Here is a 23,748-nt window from a genome sequence, read left to right on the forward strand (position 1 = left end):
CCCTTTATCCTCGTACAGTGAACGGCCCCTTCTTCATTTGGAGGCCGTTCAGTTGTTTAAAGTCATTTAAAGGTCTTATTTTTTATTCGTTTGAAACACTGCAAATTTAATTTAACTGGAAAAAACCCCATCTAATCAGCGCCACCAGACAGAAGAGATCCCTCGAGGAGTAAGTAGTTCTCCTCATTTCATTTGCCAGGAAATTCCCCCTAATTACGAGCAGATTGTTTCCCGACTCATCTTCCAACCATTTCTGTTTCTCACTAATCTGCGTGAGGAGGGAGGAGAGCGCCCCAGAGGGCGAGTGAAGGTCGCAGAGCGGCTCCTTCATTAAAGGCCGCTGCTCCTCCACCGGAGACGAGCTGCTTGTTTATCGGCTTCCTCTCGGCCTCGGGGGGGGGGGGCGGATCTGATTTGTGTCCCCCCCTCGTGTTCGTTGTCATTGACTGTGTTTTCTCTTGTTGTTTTCTGGTGTTTACGCGACAGGTCGCCGCAGAGCCATAAAGCTCCTCGGTGGGCCTCCCCAGCACCAATAGAGACCCCCCAGGGTCCTAGTGCCGGGCCCTGTGTGATCTCATTAAAATGGTGAAGACTTCATTCCGCTGTGCTGTCCCACCCTCTGAGGGGCCCTCCAGGAACCGGATCATGAACACAGCACGTCGGGGAAGCAGAAGCAATGAAAACGGATGTTTGATCGTTCTCTTCACAGGAAACCAGCAACACACACACTTTATCCGCTTTAAACAGGATCGTGAAATACTTATTTTCGCTCTTTCTGATACGTTGACATTAAATCCTGACATTTCTTCACAGTCTTCCATCTGAATCGTCTCTGTTCACCTGTAGTCAACACCATTCCCGTTACGCGACCCTCGCCTCCCAGCAGCTCAGTTACTGGTCCGTTCAAATCCATCATGTAACTAAACATGTAACTCTGGAGTCTTCAGGTTGCTCTCGTGTCGACACACAGAACCACTCAGATGTTTGAGTCGTTTCACCCAATGACAAAGTGTGTCCTAACTTTTGACTGTATTACCGTATTGAAATTACTTCAAACAAAGCGCTGATGAGGACGTCCGCGGATCAAACGCCGGCGGCCCCCCAGTGGCCCCCCCAGTGGCCCCCCCAGGGCTGTGAGAGGCTTCCTGTCTCTGGACCGTTACTGAGAGGTTGCATCAGAGCGGCGGCTCTTTGATGCTCCGAGTGTTGCATCATTCAACCACTGACCCACATGGAAGGTCAAAAAGACTAAATGCACCAAGTCCATCGTCACAGCAGCATCCAGAGAAGATGTTTATTAAAGCCGCGTTTCTGTCCACTAGAGGGCGGAGAAAACGACCCCAAACTTATAATAACCATCATAAAAGGTACTTATTATTAGTTCTGACAACAGGGAATCCTCCTTAATGTCTTTTCTTTAGAAGAAGGTCCATTCACACCTCGTACAAAAGTAAAGAACGTTTAAAGAACATCAGCAGCTCAACAGTCGACCTGTCTGCATTTAAGATTTCATGAATCGATGCATTTTTTTTAAACGAAGAAGAGGAGAATCTGCCCGACTTCAAGCATCAAAAGCCTCCTCTGAAGGGCTCCTCCCTGCAGCCTCCTGCGCTCCTCACAAGGTGCTTCTGGATCAGAGGAAGTCCACCACTTACATTTCACTGACCTCTCATGGCGAATATGTGTCGTTACACAGGAGGTCCCTTTAGGACCAGGACCAGGGGAGAAGGTGTTCTGCACAGAGATGTTCTCTTGGTCTTGGCTGATCTCAACGTTTCCTCCAGTGCTACCAGGAGGGCTCCAGATGCTCATGTTCTCCTGAGGGACAACTTCAGACATTCATGTTCTACTGAGGAAGACTATAGATGTTCATGTTCTCCTGAGGACGACTTCAGATGTTCATGTTGTCCTGAGGAAGACTTCAGATGTTCATGTTCTCCTGAGGAAGACTTCAGATGTTCATGTTCTCCTGAGGAAGACTTCAGACCTTCATGTTCTCCTGAGGGACCTTGACGCTCGCTGCGTCTCTCTCGCACACATTTTGAGAACTTTATGAACCCTTTTTGACTTTAATGAATGTTTCTGCGGTGATTCCCCACATTTCATAACGATGTGTCCTTGAGCCCAAGGTAGGGAGCAGAGATTACCTCTCAGCCCGTAAGACGCTCAAATCAGGGAGTAGAAAAATGACTCCACAGTTGTGCACAACATGACGTTGCTACGGTAACGTGATGTGGAGCCAAGGTGAATTAAAAAGTACAAAACGTTATTCTTTTTAAGCGCTCGGGTCCTCTCTCACTCGACCATGTGACGTCCCTGAGGGGCCAGGGTTCAGGATTTAAGGGTCTTTTCACACAGAACCATCGTCAGGTCCAATCACACCTGTCATGTGGTGTTTCTGAAGGAGATATTTGATGCATTCACTGCTTTCCTTTGGTTGTTAGTATTGAAAATAAAGATCTTTCTTTAGAAGCAGCCATCACATCGGCGCTCACAGCTCACATTTGGATGCAGACTGAAACATTTGCATGAAACAAGGCTGTAAAATGATTCCCCTCGACAACAATCTACTCTTCACTGAGGTCGTGTTTCCGTGGTATTATATAACAAACATACTTAGAACTAAGGAGGAAGGAATTACAGCCAGATACTGGTGCTAAGGCTGGATTTAAGGTGAATTACTTGAAGGTTTGAGAGGTTAAAGAGCGTTAAGAGACGGCCTCTGAAATCTTTCACCAAATGAGCTAAAGTCAACAGTCTCTCTCATCCTCTTATGGGCTCCTCACCGGGATGTCTGCACTTTGAATATCGCACAGGCTTCACTTCCTGTTACGTAATGCGTCCGAGCAGACTGATGTAACATCTTTAATATTCTAACACAGCTCATTGAAGGAAGACATGGTTCAATTCAAAGTGTTGTTTTCTTTCATATTCTCTTCTTTCAGACTAGTGGAAAGAAAACTTACATTTAAAGACTTTTAAAACAGAAGTCTATCTGTGGCTAGCAGATTTATCTTAAATTCACTATCACATAATGCCTAATTTGCATATTTATTCAGTAAACTTGTAAAACAATAAATGCTCCTCTAAATGTAGTGATACAGTGGTGAAGTTTCATGTTGATTCTCTTTAATTGTGGCCAGTAATACAAATTACTTTGATGACCATCTGGACTTTTTATTACATTTGTTCAAATCCCATCAGCCTTAAATGTATTTTATGTTTAATTTGCACATTACAACACAAATAAGAGTCACAGGGTTCAGGTGTTTTTCCTCAACGCATGAAACGAAAGAAACTTAAGAAATGACGGACTGCAGCTGCTTCACTAGCTCTGCGTCCGCCTCAGAGGGCTCAGGGCCCCGCGGCGTCGCGTTTCTCTCCCCGCCGCCGAGCCTCCGCTTCGGGCCGATCATCTCCTTCCGGAGCCTCTGCTCCCGCTGCCGGCGCAGCCGAGCCAACGTCTCCCGCCTCTGGTCGGCCATGGCCGCGTACCGCCGCCGCTCCTCCAGCCGCAGAGCGGGCTCCAAGCCCGGCGTTGGCGGGGGGGCGGGCCGCTCGGCCCGGGTGCTGCCGGGGTCGCGCGGCGGCCGGGGCACCGGCAGCCTCTGTCGGATGTCGACGGACTCCAGCGGCGGGAGGAGGGACAGCGAGCTCCACAGCAGCCGTGCGTGGGACGCGTCCGCGGGGGAAGAGCCGTCAAACACGGTGAACAACGGGTCCGAGTCGCCCCGGGGGACGTGGGGCTCGGCCGGGGCGAACATCTTACTTCACCGGAATAATGTTAACGATAAAACGGTCCGTTATGGCTAGCTGACAGCTAACGTGGCTAGGCTAGCTGTTGGTGGTCGCCATGGAAACGAGGATCCTGCGGCAAGCCGACCGGAAGTAGCGAGTTCCAAGTTTCCTGCGCAATCCTTTCTAAATAAAGGCAGATATTTGTTCGGCTACTTTATTGACCTCCGTGAATTATTCCCCACACTTAAGAAGACTATTTACTGAAAACATGCAGAACGAGGTGTAAATAAATCAAACTAGTTTTTGGGGTTTGAAAGAAATGCGTATTTACTAAACTCATTTTGATTTACAGGCCTCATGATTTACAAAATATAAGATCTCATTTGGAAAATGATCTTTTTCTTCTTTTTTATAAACTCTATACTATATGTAACCTTTTGCCTTTACGGGAGTCAGTCAGAGGACCCTGACGCGGTGAATGGGCCCTTGTCCTCGTTCAAACGTTCTATCCTGGTGAGATAAACCGGCCGCTGTTTTTTATTCAAAGCAGGGATTGTGCTCTCGTACAGGACATCGTCCAAAAGATCCCGTTGTTCTGTTCTTCCTGCTTTCTCTCAACAAAATCGCTCCCCTAAAGTGAATCCACAAGTACATGTCCATATAGAGTCATGAAATTTGTATTTCCACTGAACGTATGTTATTACTACGCTTCGGTGATGAAGAAAAGGACATCGAAAAGACTGATGTCTCTATTTTTCATTTCCTTTGTAAAGAAACTCCATCTCTGTTTACAGCTCAGACACAAAATGTCAGTTTGGTCACCTCTTCTATACCTTAAATATGTTTAAACTAAATGATTCTGCTGGAGTAAAAGTCAATATACAAACAAGCAAAATTTACTCAAGCTATCGAAAGTAAAAATCCTCATCATGAAGCTTAATGGCTCTTGTTAAGGTAATTGTGTGTGTGTGTGTGTGTGTGTGTATGTGCCTGTGGGCAGTTACAACTAGTTTATTATATTTTATGAACTCATCTTTTGTTGTTATTGTAAAGTCTTAAACTGGAAAACTAAACTAAAAAGCAGCTTTCAAACAAATGTTTCAGAGCTTCTTTTAACAGCGTTGGAAATATGTTGTAGTTAAAATGTAAAAGGGTAAGTAGGACACTGTGGACTTGTGGATGTGTGCTTGTATCTGAAGGTTTTTCCAAAGAACGCAGCCTTCTTCTCCTCCAGCTAACAAACGTCACAAATGAAAGCTTTTAATTTGAAGGCAGGACAATTAAACGTCTCCTCTCTGCTCCAATTGGCTGGAAGTCGCTGGGCTGCCAACTTGGGAGTGTGAGTGGGGGGTAAGAGGCGGGCCGCCCCCCCCCCCCCCCCCCAGGTGTCCTGGGCCGGTTTAAATAGTGTGAAGGGAGGAAGGAGAGCATCATCATCATCATCAGTTCATTTACCTGCCTTCATCCTGCACTAAGGGCTGAAACACTGCACAGTGAGTACAATTTACATTTATTCATACGATCTGTCACTTTATCCAAATGTTCATTATACAGAAGACAGGTGCTTATTAACATACTTCTGTACATTTTCAATTAAAGCTCTTAGTATTGTTTAAATGTGCAAAACAACTTTTAAAATAAGCCAAAAGTCATGTTTCTGTCACTCTTGGAGCATCAAGAGTTATTTTTGCTGCTGAAGAGTAATGAAGCGATTCGAGAAAGTTTAATTCAATCCCACTCTGCTCATTCTGAGCACTTTTTAAAAGTCTTCATCGCGTTTAGTTGACAGTAAGTCGGTGAGCGACCCCTGCTGCGGCCACACATGGACGCGCCTTCGTGACATGTCACCTTTTTGGTGTAAACGGTAAGCTTGGCTGGACACCTCGGGCTGCACCTTATAAGGTAGCGCCGCCCGCTAAGTCCCTAGCATCCCCTGCTCGGGCTGCCCAGGCTCCCCCGGAGCAAAGGGGTTAGCCAAACATGGGCATTCCAGCGTGGCAGCCCAGCTGTTTGATTACGGCGGCTATCTGCGCGCTGCTTTTCATCTTTTATTGCCTGCTGCTCAACGGGAGGTCAAAGCGGGCCTGTGAGCGGCGCCGGCAGGCCCAGGCCGGGATAAGGGAGTAAGTAAGCAGGGAAAGGGGCCGTTATCTGCTCATCTGCCCAACCAAATGCGCGGCGATCTGAGTGATGGGCGGATGGAGGAGGAGGAGAGAATGTGTTTTATTGTCTCCAGACTGAGTGGTTTTATTCTGCCTCGGATGGATCCGTTCTAAACGGGTCGCGTTGTCAGCTGCGTCTAACCAGGACTTTTAAGGATTCATAAGGGATTTTAAAAAAACTGCGTAAAATGTGAAAGTGTTTTTCCTGAAGCATTGAAAAGTAAATAAGTTTGTTTGACTTACTTACCGGACTACAAGAAATAGTTTGACATGAATTTATTTTCTTTCTTTTTTGCTCGGACTCAAGAAAGAGGACACTAGCAGCGATTAGCTTAGCTTAGCTTAGCATAAAGACCGATCGTGCTTCTTATTGACGCAGCGAGTCTCCTGCTGCTTCGTTCTCATTGGTGGAGGAATTTGACCTCTGATCCCCGTCCTCCTCTTCTCCGCAGGCCAGAGGTCAAACCCAGGTCAGAGGTCAACCCAACAGCCATCGCCCCCCCGGAGGCCGACCCAGTCGCCAGTGACCGCCAACGCGTCAGCCCGACCGCCTCCCCACCGCCAGCCCTCGACCCCGCGGCGCCCCCGACCGACCCGACCGCCATGGCTGACCCGGCGCCCGACGACAGCAAGTTCCTCTTCCTGGACAACGACTTCCGCAACAGCGGGGTGGCGCAGGCCGACTGGTCGGCCAAGAAGATGGTGTGGGTGCCGTCGGAGAAGGAGGGCTTCGAGGCGGCGAGCGTCAAGGAGGAGAAGGGCGACGAGGTAACGCGAGAAGTCACGTGACCGGACGATGACGTCGTCGGCAGCTCACGTCACGCCTTGGTTTTTGGGTATTTTAATGGTCGGATTCCACGCGGTTACAGATGAAAAGTGAATGAAAAGAGATACTTAAAATTCACTGAAATGATAAATTATCATCTTATTAGTGTTTATCCTCCATTGCTGCGCATCATGCTACATGCTACATGCTAAGCCCGCCCACCTTTGAGAGGGCCAATTAAATAAAAATGAAAAACTCTTTATGCCCAAAGCAAATTTAAGTCCATAAGAAATGGTCCTTAGAAATATCTTCCATTTGAATATCTGTTAATTAGGTTTTCCTTTGTGTGTGTGTGTGTGTGTGTGTGTGTGTGTCTTCAGCTGCTGGTGGAGCTCTCCAACGGTCAGAAGGTGACGGTGAACAAAGACGACATCCAGAAGATGAACCCGCCCAAGTTCAGCAAGGTGGAGGACATGGCCGCCCTCACCTTCCTCAACGAGGCCTCCGTCCTGCAGAACCTCCGGGAGAGATACTTCTCCAGCCTGATCTACGTGAGGAACGCACACACACACACACACACACACACACACACACACACACACACACACACACACACACACACACACACACACACACACACACACAGACACACAGACACACACATACACAGACACACAGACACACACATACACACACATACGCACATATACACACACACAGACACACACACACACACACACACACATACACACATATACACACATACACACACACACACACACACAGACACACACACACACACACACACACATACACACACGCACACACACATACACACACACACACATACACACACGCACACACACATACACACACACACACACACACACAGACACACACACACACACACACACACACACATACACACACACACACACACACACACACACACACACAGACACATACACACACACACACACACACACGCACACACACACACACACACACACACACACAGACACACACACACACACACACACAGACACACACACACAGACACACACACACACACACACAGACACACACACACACACACACACACACACACACATACACACAGACACACACACTCACACACACTCACACACATGTGTTATGTTTGTGAATAATAATAATAATAATAATACTGACACCAGTGTGAACATAAGTTTAACCTACACATAATAAAAACAACTCAAATAAATAAGTAATTTGCAACAATATATAATAAAAAAATACAAATGATGTTTAGAAGAAGTAAAACACGAATACAAAAATGAAAAAAAGGCCTTAATAATAACAATATTAGCAGCTACAAAGTTGTTCAAGTCATTCGACTCCAGTTTCAATAAAAGTGAATAAAAATCAGCACTTGAAATACAAGCTCATGTTGTTCATAAAGGAGCTGGTCCTCAGTAGAATGTGAAGTGGTGAGAGAAGAGGCTCGTTAAAGTCTCTGTTTAATGACGCCGTGTGGACGCCGTGTCCTCGCAGGATCAACAGCTCACTGCTTTTTATTTTACTGTCCGTCTCACAGCGTCTAATAAGGTACGGAGGGGGGGGGGGGGGGGGTCTGATGCAGGTAGCAGAGTGTGAGGCTGCAGGTCCTTATAAGAGCAGCCGGAGAGGAGCCGTGACCCCTGGGAGGAGACCCCCAGTGAACATTACATTCATCACTGCTTAGTTACCACTCGCTCTGCTGCGGTAGAGATGTTCCTCTTAAATCTTACATCTTCAACAAAGAGAAGGTCCGGTGCTTCATTTATGGTCACAGCTAAAGACACAGAAACCTCTGATACTTGTGGAGCTCGAGTTCTTCTCTTATGACCAAAACGAGCCGAGATGTTCCACCTGCTGCTGTAGAGCCTGGCCTCATGGGTCACCTCGCCTTCATCTCCGCTTGCTCCTCCGTTCAAGTTGACAAGAACATCTCCAAAGCCCAAAGTGATGCTGAACGCTGTTTTTAAACAATTTATGACCAGTGAGCAGAAAACGAGGCGTTCAATGGCATCTCTGGCTTTCCGTACGATGGAGCCCAGTAACTGGACCGGTCTCCCCCCCACAGACGTACTCGGGCCTCTTCTGTGTGGTGGTGAACCCCTACAAGATGCTGCCCATCTACTCGGAGAAGATCATCGAAATGTACAAGGGCAAGAAACGCCACGAGGTGCCTCCTCACATCTACTCCATCACAGACAACGCCTACAGGAACATGATGCAAGGTGAGCCACCACCAGGGGACCTTCTGCTACTACTAGTACTACTAGTACTGTGTGGGGGGGCTGTTTTATTTGTTAGTAACTACTCTCTCAGTCTCTCGGAGGAGTTGTTAACAGACGGAAGCTCGGCGCCTTCTTTCCACGCGGCGCCAGGACGTCCCTACATGGACCGCCTCACCACCATCCTCTATTTATAGACCGGGGGGGGGGGGGGGTGATAGAGGGTAATCTCTGTGTGTTCAGCTCTGCTCAGTCAACATTTCACATCATTCTCTCCCCCCCCCCCCCCCCCCCCACAGACCGTGAGGATCAGTCCATTCTCTGCACGTGAGTTTAAAGAAAGAGACTTTCTTCCATCACACACACACACACACACATACGCACACACACACACACATACGCACACACACACATACATACGCACACACACACACACACACTTCCTTAAAACCTAAAGGATTTTAAGATTTGCAGGTTTATGAACTCAATGTTTGGTCTCTAAAAGGTCCGAAAGCAGAACTATGATTGTTTCATAGCTTGAAAATGATTGTTTTTGTCCCAAAAAGGAGTTAAAAACGTCAAAATATCCATTTAATTATCATGGAATAAAAGGCAGAGCAGCAAATATCCACATTTAAGACTTTAGAAACAACTCTTATGATTAAGAGCGAACAGATGCCTCTTACTGTCATGCATGGTGACCGCCTTACACCCCCCCCCCCCCTCTCTCCCCCCCCAGTGGGGAGTCCGGAGCGGGGAAGACGGAGAACACCAAGAAGGTGATCCAGTATCTGGCCGTGGTCGCCTCCTCCCACAAGGGCAAGAAGGACAATCCTGTGAGTTCTTGAGACCAGTCAATTTCTCACGTCTTCTAAATCCAACTTCTCTGCTATTGTTTAAAAGGGAATTAACTCCAATATTCTAGATGAAAATACTCCTAAAAGTATTCATCTTGTGGTTGTATAATATAATAGGTATTATATATATTATGTTTCAGCTGTTAAATACTGAATCAGATTAATTTGTTTCATCTTTGGAGTAAAATCAGTTCTATAATTGGAATGTCAACATCATTCCTTAAATGGTGGATCTTAAGTCATGTGTGTAATGTTTCGTCATTCTGTTTCCTTCCTGCAGCCGGCGCAGCAGGCCGGATCTCTGGCCTACGTGAGTAGAACCAAAGAACTTCTTCTCATCGCTTTGACCCAAACAAACTAACCAAGAAACAGCACGACATATGTCGAAACCGTCCTCCAGTCCTCCAGTCCAAGTACAAAAGGATTTGCATTTTATAAATGCTAAAAGCAATTATTATTAAATATATAAAAAACTCTCCTTATTTAAATTATTATTAGTAATCTGTAAATTAATCACCGTTTTTGTGCATTTTTGATACGATATTAAAGTGTATTTTTCATGTCTTTTTTACTTTTTATTTTCCAGTGACAGGAATGTCACTACATATGGTGAATAATAGATAATATTTCAGTTGAATAGTGTGAATAAAGGCTTTGAGTGCAGTCATCTGGGGGAACTAGTAGCTCCGGATGTGAGCAGATGTTCTGCGTGGCTTTGGCCTGCAGGGGGAGCTGGAGAAGCAGCTGCTGCAGGCGAACCCCATCCTGGAGGCCTTCGGAAACGCCAAAACCATCAAGAACGACAACTCCTCTCGCTTCGTGAGTTCACCCACCGGGCTCTCCCCCCCCCCGACCCCCCCCCCCCCCCCCCCGATGTCTCATGTCGTCTCCTCTCCCCACAGGGAAAGTTCATCAAGCTTAACTTCGACGTGACTGGCTATCTGGTCGGAGCCAACATCGACACCTGTATCCTCGTGTGGGTTTGAGTGAGATGGGCCGTGTGGTGAGATGTTTCTGACACAGTTATCCGCTTAACGGCCTCCTGACTGCTTCAGACCTGCTGGAGAAGTCCCGCTGCATCCGACAGGGCAACACCGAGAGGGCCTTCCACATCTTCTACTACATGGTGGCGGGGGCCAAAGACAAGTTGAAGGGTGAGCAAAAAAAGGGGGTCGGCGTGTCGTGAGCTCATCTGGATCCAGTTTCGTCACCATCATCATCGTGAGCGCGTCCTGTTAGCATTTAGCTCAAAGGCATAAACTCACATTTACATCTCAAATAAGGAACCTGTGAAAACCTTTAGTTGTTCGAAGGAGTCCAAACACAAACCTAAACGAAAGAATATAAAAAACCGATGTTGTCTGCCTGCCGTGTTTAGAGGAGCTTCTGCTGGAAGACTTCAGCAGCTATCGCTTCCTGGTGGCCGGACATGTGGAGATCTCCGGGCAGGAGGACGACGAGATGTTCATCGAGACCCTGGAGGCCATGGAGATCATGGGCTTCACCGAGGAGGAGCGAATAGGTACCAGCTGCTGCCGTGTATCGGTGCCACTGGCATCTACAGGCTAATCTAGTTGTGAGTGTATTATGTTGATCATCTTTAATACCCCCCCCCCCCTCCCTTACCCCTTGACTGCAGGCATGATGAAGGTGGTGTCCACCGTTCTTCAGCTGGGAAACGTGAAGTTCGAGAAGGAGAGGAACAGCGAGCAGGCCACGATGCCCGACAACACCGGTAATTATTATAGAAAAACACAAATAACAACTCGTAACATCCAGGACTGACTTTGTGCTTGTGTCTGACCTCTGCCCCCCCCCCCCCCCCCCCACCTTCCCCTCCCCCCCCCTTCAGCCGCACAGAAGGTGTGCCACCTGCAGGGCATCAACGTCACTGACTTCACCCGCGCCATCCTCACCCCTCGGATCAAAGTGGGCCGGGAGGTGGTGCAGAAGGCGCAGACCAAGCAGCAGGTAATTACGAACTACTGCCCCCCACCCCCCCCCCCCAGTCCTCCCCCTTTCCCCATCACAAAATGAACCCCTGAGCCCCCCCCCCCCCCTCCCCCCTCAGGCCGACTTCGCGGTGGAGGCTCTGGCGAAGGCCATGTACGAGCGTCTGTTCCGCTGGATCCTGGCCCGAGTCAACAAGACGCTGGACAAGAGCAAGAGGCAGTCCAGCTCCTTCCTGGGCATCCTGGACATCGCCGGCTTCGAGATCTTCGAGGTGAGACCCCGACGCCCCCCCCCCACTGCGCCTTGCGTTTCATCTCTAACCGTCCTCCCGACCATCCTCCCCCCTCCTCCCTCCTCAGGACAACTCCTTCGAGCAGCTCTGCATCAACTACACCAACGAGCGCCTGCAGCAGCTCTTCAACCACACCATGTTCATCCTGGAGCAGGAGGAGTACAAGCGGGAGGGCATCGAGTGGAACTTCATTGACTTCGGCCTGGACCTGCTGCCCTGCATCGAGCTCATCGAGAGGCCGGTCGGTGACCTGAAGGACCTTTGAGTCAGTGAGATTTTACTTTTACTCCCAACTGACCTTCTCCCCCCCCCCCAATCCCGCCCCCTCCAGAACAACCCCCCAGGCATCCTGGCCCTGCTGGACGAGGAGTGCTGGTTCCCCAAAGCCACCGACGTCTCCTTCGTGGACAAGCTGCTCAACACCCACACGGGCCACGTGAAGTTCTCCAAACCCAAACAGCACAAAGACAAGCTGATGTTCACCGTGATGCACTACGCCGGCAAGGTGAGCCTGAGGTCCACATCGCTGAGGGAGATGATGAGGAGATGATGAGGAGCTGTTGAGTACGGCGGTACCTCCTCAGTGGACCCGGCATTTAGAGACAGGAAGTCGGTTCTTTAATGAGAAACACTGCGTGCAGGTGGACTACAACGCGGCCAGCTGGCTGACCAAGAACATGGACCCTCTGAACGACAACGTGACGGCGCTCCTCAACACATCCTCCAGCAACTTCATCCAGGACCTGTGGAAGGACGGTGAGTTCCCCCGCTGGCCTTCTCCTGTGGGGCGCCTCCCCTCGCCTCCTCTTTAAATCACACCCCCCCCCCCCCTCCAGCGGACCGGGTGGTCGGCCTGGAGACCATGACCAAGATGTCGGAGAGCTCAGCCCCCACCAAGTCGAAGAAGGGCATGTTCCGCACGGTGGGGCAGCTGTACAAGGAGTCTCTGGGGAAGCTGATGACCACGCTGCACAACACGCAGCCCAACTTCGTGCGCTGCATCATCCCCAACCACGAGAAGAGGGTGAGGGCGCACCTCCACCTGCTCCAACACCTCACAGAGGCCCGCATGATATCTGCTCATTTACGTCCCACATGAGAATATTGGATAAAAAAACAGGTTCTTCTTTCACTTAGCTGACGAGCCAAAGAGGGAGTTGAGGACATAGAAGCATTTACTGAGCTCATGAGGCTTCATGAATAACTTTGTTGCTAATTGATTGAATGGAATCGACGTTTTGTTGCCTCTCCGTCGCCTCGCCGACCTCCTCAGGCGGGGAAGATGGATTCCAACCTGGTGCTGGAGCAGCTGCGCTGTAACGGCGTTCTGGAGGGAATCCGCATCTGCAGGCAGGGCTTCCCCAACCGCATCGTGTTCCAGGAGTTCAGACAGAGGTGGGACCCACACTCCTCTTTGTATTGTTCTTACCAGGATTCATGAACAAGCCATTCACCTAAATGCTAGGGCTCATCTAGCACCTTTCAAAATAAAATGCCATTTAATTCAAACATAGCTTAAAATCTTGAGCATCTTATTGGTTGTGACTGAGAGGAGTTAGTTTTTTATTTACTTTTCTTGTTTTGTAGATATGAGATTCTGGCTGCTCACGCCATCCCAAAAGGCTTCATGGACGGGAAGCAGGCGTGCTGTCTGATGGTGATCTGTTAGCTGGGATGACATTATCAATACTGTGAATTTAGCATGACCAATACGATTGATCGTGTTAAGATAATAACAGGAAGTAGCAGCTTGATAGACGAGCAAAAGAAGTGTTGAGTTTCTCAGTTTTGATCACATTCTTCTTCTTCTTTTCTCTCCTGTACTTCCATCCCCTCCCCCCCTGCAGGTGAAGCACCTGGACCTGGACACCAACCTGTACCGCATCGGTCAGAGTAAGATGTTCTTCAGGACCGGAGTCCTAGCTCAGCTGGAGGAGGAGAGAGACCTCAAACTGACCGTGGTCATCATCGCCTTCCAGGCTCAGGCCCGCGGCTTCCTGGCCCGCAAGTAAGAGCACAAGGGCGCCGCCTTGAGGTTCTTGTACTTCACTGCAGAACTTGTTGCTTCATTCCTCGCCTCAGAGGGAGATTAAACATATAATTACAAAGGTCAAATCATTGTGTCTTGTTTGGATTAAGATGAAACTTCATTGATCATTGTGGGGATTCACAAGCAAATAAAACCAACAACATCTAACATCTAAACGCTCCTCTCAGGGCCTTCAGTAAGCGTCAGCAGCAGCTGACGGCCATGAAGGTGATCCAGAGGAACTGCGCCTGTTACCTGAAGCTGAAGAACTGGCAGTGGTGGAGGCTCTTCACCAAGGTCTCTCACACACACACACACACACACACACACACACTCACTCACACACACACACACACACACACACACTCACACACACACAGAGCACACTAACAGATGAACTCTTCTGGTGTGAAACGGTTCGTGGTGCAGGTGAAGCCGCTGCTGCAGGTCACCAGGCAAGAGGAAGAAATGGGTCAGAAAGACGAGGAGCTGAAGGCGGCGAAGGAGGTGGCGGTGAAGACGGAGGCCGAGCTGAAGGAGATCACCCAGAAGCACACCCAGGTGGAGGAGACAACAGGTCCTCATCTCCTTGGTTTGTCCACCTTTGAGGTTCCTAAAGTGACTGAAGTCTGTTTGAAGCTGATGGAGGAGCGAGTCCAGCTGGAGACGAAGCTGCAGGCGGAGACGGAGCTGTACGCCGAGGCCGAGGAGATGAGGGTCCGCCTGGAGGCCAAGAAGCAGGAGCTGGAGGAGGTGCTGCACGAGATGGAGGCCCGTCTGGAGGAGGAGGAGGACCGGAGCCACGCCCTGCACCAGGAGAGGAAGGAGATGGAGCAGCAGCTGCAGGTGGAGACACTCTTTTAATTGTTTTTAAACCCATTAATCACTAATAATTCTTTTGTCATTTTTTAACCATTTAATCATTTATTGATGCCGTAAAATGTTAGAAAAAGAAATTGAAAATGTAAAAAGATCTAGTATAAGTTGCGTATCCTCTGAGATGGAGTAAAGTGACGTAGCAGCGCTGCGTCTCCTGCAGATGATGGAGACGCACATCGCAGAAGAAGAAGACGCTCGTCAGCAGCTGCAGCTGGAGAAGGTGGCCGTGGAGGGAAAAGTGAAGAAGCTGGAGGAGGACGTTCTGGTGATGGAGGACCAGAACAACAAGCTGCAGAAGGTGGGAGGAGCTCCGGAGTTCTTTAGGGGACGTTTTCTTGTACTGGAGCGTCGTGTCTTTACAGGAGCGGAAGCTTCTGGAGGAGAGGATGGCCGACATGAGCTCCAACCTGGCCGAGGAGGAGGAGAAGTCCAAGAACCTGAACAAGCTGAAGACCAAACACGAGTCCATGATCTCAGACCTGGAGGGTGAGTCCCAGGAACCTTCAGAAACACACGTAGAAGTACTCAAAACACTCAAAACACTGAATGAATGAACCAGGCAGAATGTTTTATTTTGTAATCTTTTATCATTAATTCTGGATTTATGAAGGCGATTCATTGATTCATTGATAAACCAAATTTAAAAAGATTTCAGATAGTTCTTCAGAAAGATCCTGTACACATATTATTTAATATACATATATATTATTTAATGTATGATCAGATTAATACAATAATATTTTACATCCATTCTTGGCAGACTTGAGGAGTTTCAATTGGTTGCGATCTGTGAACCTGCCACTAGGTGGCGCCTCATCTCCAGCACTGGCCCTTTAAGGATAAAACTTTAGATTTACAGGCTTTTCTATTTCCTGCAACATGAAGAGTTGTGTTGACTCTCGCATGCAGTGCGTATGAAGAAGGAGGAGAAGGGCCGCCAGGACATGGAGAAGGCCAAGAGGAAGGTGGAGGCGGAGCTTGCTGACCTTCAGGATCAAAACGCCGACCTCCAGGCCCAACTGGCCGAACTCCGAGCACAGCTGGCTGCCAAGGAGGAGGAGCTTCAGGCCACACTGGCTCGGTGAGCAGATGACCTTTGACCTGAAGGTGGCGCTGGAGGCCTTCGGGAGGAAAAGGTGGAGCGAAAAAGTGCCAAACTTTATTTATTATCTTCTACTGTGAGAGACCTGTTTGGACCCAAAGTTCATCTGGAATTTACATGTTTACTGTTTTATTGATCATTCTTGTTATCTTACGTCTTACAGGTTAAAAATAGATCAATATAATTTGGATTCAGGCATATTAAGATTTCCTGGTTTTAAAGGCAAGAAAGAACAGAAGCAGGGTATTTTCCTCGTGGAAGCTAAGCGACGCGTTGGAGACGTTGCTTCATCAGAACCTTCTGCCTCCACAGCCTGGAGGAGGAGTGCAACCAGCGGGCGGCGGCGGTGAAGCGCGTGCGGGAGCTGGAGGCGCAGCTCTCCGAGCTGCAGGAGGACCTGGAGGCCGAGCGGGCGGCGAGGGCGAAGGTGGAGGCGGCCCGCCGGGACCTGGGGGAGGAGCTTAACGCGCTGCGCACCGAGCTGGAGGACAGCCTGGACACCACCGCCGCCCAGCAGGAGCTACGGTACCAAAGCTTCAAGATCTGATTCCACTCAGACCGAAACGATCCATTATTCCAATGATTGACGAAGAGGAGGAAGACCTCCAGTCACAGAAAAGCGACTTATCAGCAGAAAGAACCTAAAAGAACCTTTTCAACCGCTCACTAGTAGACAGTATTTAGACATTCATGAATGTTAGAATCACAAACTGTTGTATGACTGGTGCTGGATAATAAACACGGTACAATAGAATGAGACTTATTTAATAAATAATAATAATAATCTTTGCTGTTATCACTGAGGCCGAAGCTCCAGATGAATCATTTGGACTCCATTTCCGCTCTCTAGAAGGAGGCGACAGGAAGGTCTCGCTGCTTCAGTTGTTGATGGGCGGTGACGTTGTGTGTTTTTTCTGCCCTTTGGTCGTCAGGGCGAAGCGCGAACAGGAAGTGGCGGCGCTGAAGAAGGCGATGGACGACGAGGGGCGGGGCCACGAGGCCCAGATCCAGGACCTGAGGCAGAAACACAGCCAGGTGGTGGAAGAGCTCAATGAGCAGCTGGAGCAGGCCAAGAGGGTACACACACACACATACACACAACACAACAACTGTTCGGTTGGTCACATGTTCATATCAGAGTTACATTTAGAACCCGATATTATGAAGACGGCCGCGCAGTGACACACCCACTGAGGTGGACTCTGTCACTCACCTTCTGCCCGATCCTCCATCCAGGTGAGAGCCGGTCTGGAGAAGGCCAAGCAGGCTTTGGAGAAGGAGGCCGCCGACCTCGGCGCCGACCTGCGATCCCTCGCCAACGCCAAACAGGACGTGGAGCACAAGAAGAAGAAGCTGGAGGGTCAGCTGAACGACCTCCACTCGCGCTTCAACGAGAGCGAGCGGCAGAAGGCCGAGCTCGCAGAACGGGTCTCCAAGACGACCGTGAGTCAAGGAAGTGAAAACAGAGACACCGTAAAAAATTATGTGTGAATTAACATCAAAACACTGTAAAATAAAGTTTGAATTAACATGAGAAACACATGAGTTTACATAGAAAATACAGTAAAAGATACTAATGATTTAACAATGAAGCACTAGATGTATTAATTCAATATTTATGCATTTATTGATGCATAAATATTGAGGACATGGACGCGCTCACCTTCTCCGTCCTCTTCTCCGTCAGATGGAGCTGGAAAGTATGACGAGTGTCCTGAACGATGCGGAGGGAAAGAACATCAAGCTGAGCAAAGACGTCTCCGGCCTGTCCTCACAGCTCCAGGACGCACAGGTGAGGCGCTAACGCTAACAGCGGAGCGCTAACAGGATATTGAGTTTCTTCTATAATTGCTTAATGTAATTATTCCTTTTAACAGTTGAAATGAATCCAAAATCTGTGAACTTATTTAAAAGGAAAAGTAGGAAAAGAACGCCGGGGGGTTCGTCCTCTCTCATTTCTGAGATATTGCTCCATCCTGGTCCTCCAGGAGCTGCTGTCGGAGGAGACCCGTCAGAAGCTGAACCTCTCCGGACGCCTCCGTCAGATGGAGGAGGACCGCAACGGCCTGATGGAGCAGCTGGAGGAGGAGACGGAGGCCAAGCGGGGCGTGGAGAGGCAGGTCTCCAGCCTCAACATGCAGGTCAGTAACCTCCACTCCTGCCCCCCCGACCCCCCCCCCCCTCCCCCCCAGGCAGCGTGGAGCGAGACTGACCCGACCTCGCTTCCCCTCAGCTGTCCGACTGCAAGAAGAAGCTGGAGGAGAGCTGCGTGGCGGCGGAGATGCTGGAGGAGGGAAAGAAGCGTCTGCAGCGCGAGTTGGAGGCGGCCATCGGCGAGTACGAGGAGAAGGCCTCGGCCTACGACAAGCTGGAGAAGAGCCGCAGCAGGATGCAGCAGGAGCTGGAGGACGTCTTCATGGACCTGGACAGCCAGCGGCAGCTGGTGTCCAACCTGGAGAAGAAGCAGAAGAAGTTCGATCAGGTCTGAAGATGCTTCGTCTGCTTCGTTGTCCCGTGGACACACATTGATCCACTGGTGATCATCATTAGCAGCTAATAGGTTAAACTACTGCAAACCTGTATCAGAACACCTCCAACCAACTTTAACAGATGCTGGCGGAGGAGCGCGCCGTCTCCTGCAAGTTCGCGGAGGAGCGCGATCGGGCGGAGGCGGAGGCGAGGGAGAAGGAGACGAGGGCGCTGGCTCTGGCCAGAGCTCTGGAGGAGAACCAGGGCGCTCTGGAGGAGGCAGAGAAGACGGTGAAGGCCCTCCGAGGCGAGATGGAGGACCTCATCAGCTCCAAGGACGACGTGGGGAAGAGCGTAAGAGCGGCCTCCGAACCCAGAGCGTTTTTTTTTAACTCAAAACACCTTCTGACGTCATCTTCTCCACCCCTCGCTGCGTCAGGTCCACGACCTGGACAAGGCCAAGCGCGGCCTGGAGGCCATGGTGGACGAGATGAGGACGCAGATGGACGAGCTGGAGGACGAGCTGCAGGTCGCTGAGGACGCCAAACTGCGCCTGGAGGTCAACACTCAGGCCCTGAGGGCGCAGCACGAGAGGGAGCTGCACGCCCGAGACGAGATGGGCGAGGAGAAGAGGAAGCAGCTCCTCAAACAGGTACAGCTGGTGACCAGCGGGGGGCGACTCCTCTGCTCCCATAGACCTCTATGGGAGAAGAACCAGAAATCAGACCCCGATGAAGCGTAGAGCTAAAGCTCTGCCTCTCTGCCAGGTGCGTGAGCTGGAGGCGGAGCTTGAGGAGGAGAGGAAGCAGCGAGGCCAAACGTCTGGCAGCAAGAAGAAGCTGGAGGGCGAGATGAAGGACCTGGAGGACCAGCTGGAGGCCACCAGCAGGGGGCGCGACGAGGCCGTCAAGCAGCTGCGCAAGATCCAGGTGAGGCCCGAGGTCCACTCGGGAAAGGTGCTTCAACGCTTCATTTACCTGAATAGGATTTATTTAAGCTCCGCCCCTCACAGGGCCAGGTGAAGGATCTCCAGAGGGAGCTGGAGGACTCGCGTGCGGCCCAGAAGGAGGTCCTCTCCTCAGCCCGGGAGTCCGAGCGCAGAACCAAGGCCGTGGAGGCCGACGTAGTCCAGCTGCACGAGGTGCCCTCTGAACACTTTCAAAATAAAAGCTTGTCATTTCCCATTAACCAGAACCTTTTGAAAAAAGCGTGAAACCAGGGAGAGATTAATAAATTAATTTGAGTTTTTTAAAATCCTTGTTCACTTCCTGTCCAGATGTTGGCAGCTGCTGAGAGAGCTCGTAAGCAGGCGGAGATGGAGAGAGACGAGCTGTCTGAGGAGCTGGCCAACAACTCCTCCGGAAAGTGGGTGTTTTGTGTTGTTAACATAACCTGTTTACTGATTAGTGGCATATTTACAGAGCAGAGGACACCAGGAACATCCTCTGAAACCTGTGCCACTGTATATTTTGCTTTGGTACATTTTTGTCCTTTTGTTAGTAAAATATGAAATATGATTCATTTTAATGTGTGTTGTTGTAATACTTGTTTCGGCCACTCGAGGCAGACGTTCAGCCAGTTTAGTTTCTTAGTTTCTGATGATTATATAAATAAATGAATACGATCTTTGTTAAATTGTTGGTTCCTTTCAACACGTTCGCCATCAGAAGGTAAAAACTGTTGAGGGATGAGTACCAATTACAATCTGCAGATATAGAGCTTCAAAGAGGACTTTCCTCCTCCATCAGGTCTCTGCTGTCGGACGAGAAGCGTCGCCTGGACACCAAGATCAGCCAGCTGGAGGAGGAGCTGGAGGAGGAGCAGGCCAACGTGGAGAGCCTCAACGAGCGGCTGAGGAAGAGCCAGCAGCTGGTAGGTTCTCCACCAGCGGGTGGGGCTCGGTCCGGTCCGCGTACCCGGCCCCTGACCTCTGCTTGTGCAGGTGGACCAGATGGGGGCGGAGCTGGCGGCGGAGCGCTCCACCTCTCAGAGCCGGGAGGCGTCCCGGCAGCAGCTGGAGAGGCAGAACCGAGAGCTGAAGGCCAAGCTGCAGGAGGTGGAGGGCCAGGGCCGGTCCAAGCTCAAGGCCTCCATCACCGCCCTGGAGCTCAAGCTGAGGGAGGTGGAGGAGCAGCTGGAGATTGAGAGCAGGTACTGGTGCATTGTGGGAAACGGAGCAAACTCGTACTGCAACTAAGCCAAAGAGAGACGTGATGAATGTATTTTGAAATGTTCTTATGAATTTACCAGCTGCTGCTCTTCACTTAATCACAGTAAACAAGTGTATATATATATATACTGTATATGGTTCATATTAACAACAATATATACATATATATATATTGTTGTTAATATGAACCATTCGGATGGATACTGAGCTGTTTCATTACTCTGTGGTGCAGAGAGCGTCAGACAAACGCCAAGAACCTCCGTCAGAAGGAGAAGAAGCTGAAGGACCTGAGCATCCAGATGGAGGACGAGAGGAAGCAGGCGCAGCAGTACAAAGACCAGGTGACAACCCCCCCCACCCCTCCAGTCCATCTATATGACGCCTTCAGCCTCTCACCTCCTTCTCTGCTGTGTCACCCCCCACAGGCGGAGAAGGGCAACGTGCGGGTGAAGCAGCTGAAGCACCAGCTGGAGGAGGCGGAGGAGGAGGCGCAGCGGGTGGCGGCGGCCCGCAGGAAGCTGCAGAGGGAGCTGGACGAGGCGGCCGAGGCCAACGACGCGCTGAGCCGAGACCTGACCTCCATGCGGAGCAAACTGAGGTACCAAAGGGGGGCGGAGCCAAACGGCAGCTGACAGCCAATCAGGAGATAATAATAATATTGTAAGAAAGGATTTTTGCATATTAAAAACCCTCTTAAACCCTGAAACCACGCAGGCAGGATTCACGCTATCACACAACTAATCACCTGCTTTTCATCTTTACCACGGTCCTTGAACGCATCACATGCTTCCAGCTCAAAGAGTAGCCAATAAGCAACATTTAAAATGATGTTTTTCATCTCGTCCCCAACAAACATTTTGTTTTACTCAGATTCTGTTAAAAACACAAAATTCAGAGTTAATATATATATATATATATATATATATATATATATATATATATATATATATATATATATATATATATATAGTAAGTAAGCCATATCAACATGGGTAAGAGCTGACATGTTGCAGTTCTTTTGTATTTCAGTTCAAGTGAGAGAAACGTATCTGAGCTGCTATCCTTGGGTTGTGTGATGAGAAGACAACTGAAGGCATGAGATGATTTGTGACGTTGAAATGTCCTCTCCCTCCTCCTGGTGTCCTCAGACACTACTGATCTCCTCACTGTCCCTAAGCCTCCTGGGATCGTCCTCCTCTTCCTCAGCGGGCTTTCCTTCTTCCTTGATCCCTTTAGTTTTCTCCATCTGGACATTTCTCACCTGGGGGGGGGGGTTAAAACTCTCCTCCGACCTCCTTCTCACCTCCTCTTCCTCCCCTCTGCATCTTCCTCCTGATGTGTCGGGTGCTCTCCCAGGCGTGGCGGCGGGGGGGAGGCGGCGTTCAGCAGCCCGAGCCCCAGAAGCAGCGGCGGGGGGGGCGTGAGGAGCCTGAGCCTCGGGGGCAGCATCAGCCGGAGGAGCACCGTCAGGGAGAACTCGGTGGAGCTGATGGAGGAGGAGCCTCCGTCTCGGTCCCGGACCCCGTCCCCCCCTGTGGACCCCCGCGGGGAGGTCGACGCCTACTCCCCCGACGAGTAGACGCTTTCACGCTTATGATTTAAATGAACCAAAAGTCCCACTAATAACGTTCACGTTATCAAATAACATTTCATTATTTTCTAATCATTTAAATTATTCATTTTGATGAAGTTCCAAACTTAACTTACGGAAAACTGATCAATAATTAGTTCCATAAATGTGGGGGTTCCAGCTTCTATGTGACGATGTTCAGCTTTTTGTTGTCGTGCATTATGGGAACCTGAAGACTTTCTAATAAGAATTAAAATGATATTTAATAATGTCAAGTACAATGAAGTGTGAAGATCCTACTTTCGTTTTAATGTGGAATTGATCCAAATACTCCAAAACCCATGAGTTACAGTAAAGATGATGAAATTATCCTGAAATCTAACCCCAATGCACTCTGGGATTTTATATGTCACATGACATCATCACCCAAACCTCCCTCGTCTCTCCGGCTTCATTATTAACTTCTCGCCTTCCATCTTCATCTTCCCTTCTGAAATATATACTTTTAAAAAAAGGAAGAAAAAAAACACCACTCAGGAAGTCAAAAAAAGAAATTAAACTGGTCGAAGTGACTCTAAAACTCTATTAATGGGACACATGCTTAAGTTATTCATTCATTTATTTCTAATCCAGTCAGAGGGCTTCTATGACGTCATGTGACCAAACACTGGAGGTCCTGGTTTTCATAACATTTAAATAATATACAAATTGTTCAACTTTATTTTGGGGGAAATAAATGTCTCTATTTGATAAAATAAGTTAAAGTTATGAATCAAAATATCTTCTTAGTTTACAGCGGCACTAAATATTCAACATAAAGACGCTTGATTTTAGGTTTGGTGAAGAATTTATTTCCAATGTTTGACGTATTTATGCAAATCTAATATATTTACTTTTATTTATGTTACAGGTAGTTAAAGAATCCCAAATGATATTATTATAAGTTCCCCGTTTCAGATTCTGATGCGTTGCGTGAAAAAGTGAAACAGAAGTTAATCAAATAAAACACTTTTTATTTTACCCCAAGAACTCTTTTACTCTATATAAATATATATATATATATATAAATCTGTTGCACATTAAAAAAAAAATTGTCAGGAGAATTTTGTAGCCTCTGAGAGAAATGTCAATTTATATAAAAATATTTAATTTTAAATAAAAATTGAGCAAAGATCATTTCAAATTAAGAACTAAATGTAACATTTTGTCTACAAATCAAGACTCATTAAAAACCTTCAGATGACCTTCTGAGCATCTTTAAACTTGAAATGAAGACTTTTCACTTCCTCTGAAAATGTTCTCTCAGATTTTCTATTTGGAAACTAAACGTGACATTTTATTTGCTTATTCTGGAGATTATTCTGTGTGATATTTAATATTTAACAATGGCTGCTGTGACTTTCTGATTAAACTGCTTCTAAACCCTCAAACGCCTCGCTTCTTCTAGAAGGATCCAGACTTTGATGTTTTATCGCTTTCTTCAGCCTGAAGGTGAAAAAGAGC

At 48.7% G+C, this 23,748-nt stretch overlaps 2 protein-coding genes across 2 annotated transcripts; one reads left to right on the plus strand and one right to left on the minus strand.

The window, feature by feature from the left end:
- Positions 1-2,932: 2,932 nt before the first annotated feature.
- On the minus strand, positions 2,933-3,959 carry hoatz (HOATZ cilia and flagella associated protein). Its single transcript, XM_037476668.2, has one exon. It carries the CDS (start codon positions 3,762-3,764, stop codon positions 3,300-3,302), a length of 465 nt encoding a protein of 154 aa, XP_037332565.1. The 5' UTR covers positions 3,765-3,959; the 3' UTR covers positions 2,933-3,299.
- A 2,293-nt stretch (positions 3,960-6,252) lies between these two features.
- On the plus strand, positions 6,253-23,675 carry LOC119220830 (myosin-11-like). Its single transcript, XM_037477095.2, has 42 exons — positions 6,253-6,668; positions 7,047-7,217; positions 8,771-8,927; positions 9,224-9,251; positions 9,664-9,760; positions 10,062-10,091; positions 10,508-10,600; positions 10,684-10,747; positions 10,837-10,935; positions 11,160-11,303; positions 11,421-11,516; positions 11,634-11,752; positions 11,853-12,005; positions 12,094-12,267; positions 12,358-12,531; positions 12,668-12,782; positions 12,863-13,050; positions 13,300-13,421; positions 13,614-13,683; positions 13,874-14,034; positions 14,244-14,352; positions 14,485-14,616; positions 14,695-14,901; positions 15,095-15,232; positions 15,297-15,420; positions 15,844-16,015; positions 16,349-16,561; positions 16,969-17,113; positions 17,273-17,479; positions 17,724-17,828; positions 18,025-18,177; positions 18,270-18,518; positions 18,647-18,859; positions 18,945-19,157; positions 19,273-19,434; positions 19,518-19,646; positions 19,782-19,870; positions 20,254-20,377; positions 20,448-20,656; positions 20,908-21,016; positions 21,101-21,273; positions 22,032-23,675. Exons 1-42 carry the CDS (start codon positions 6,504-6,506, stop codon positions 22,252-22,254), a joined length of 6,018 nt encoding a protein of 2,005 aa, XP_037332992.2. The 5' UTR covers positions 6,253-6,503; the 3' UTR covers positions 22,255-23,675.
- The last annotated feature ends 73 nt before the right edge of the window (positions 23,676-23,748 follow it).

The sequence above is a fragment of the Pungitius pungitius genome, chromosome 12 (assembly GCF_949316345.1).
Source record: "Pungitius pungitius chromosome 12, fPunPun2.1, whole genome shotgun sequence".
NCBI lineage: Eukaryota > Metazoa > Chordata > Actinopteri > Perciformes > Gasterosteidae > Pungitius > Pungitius pungitius.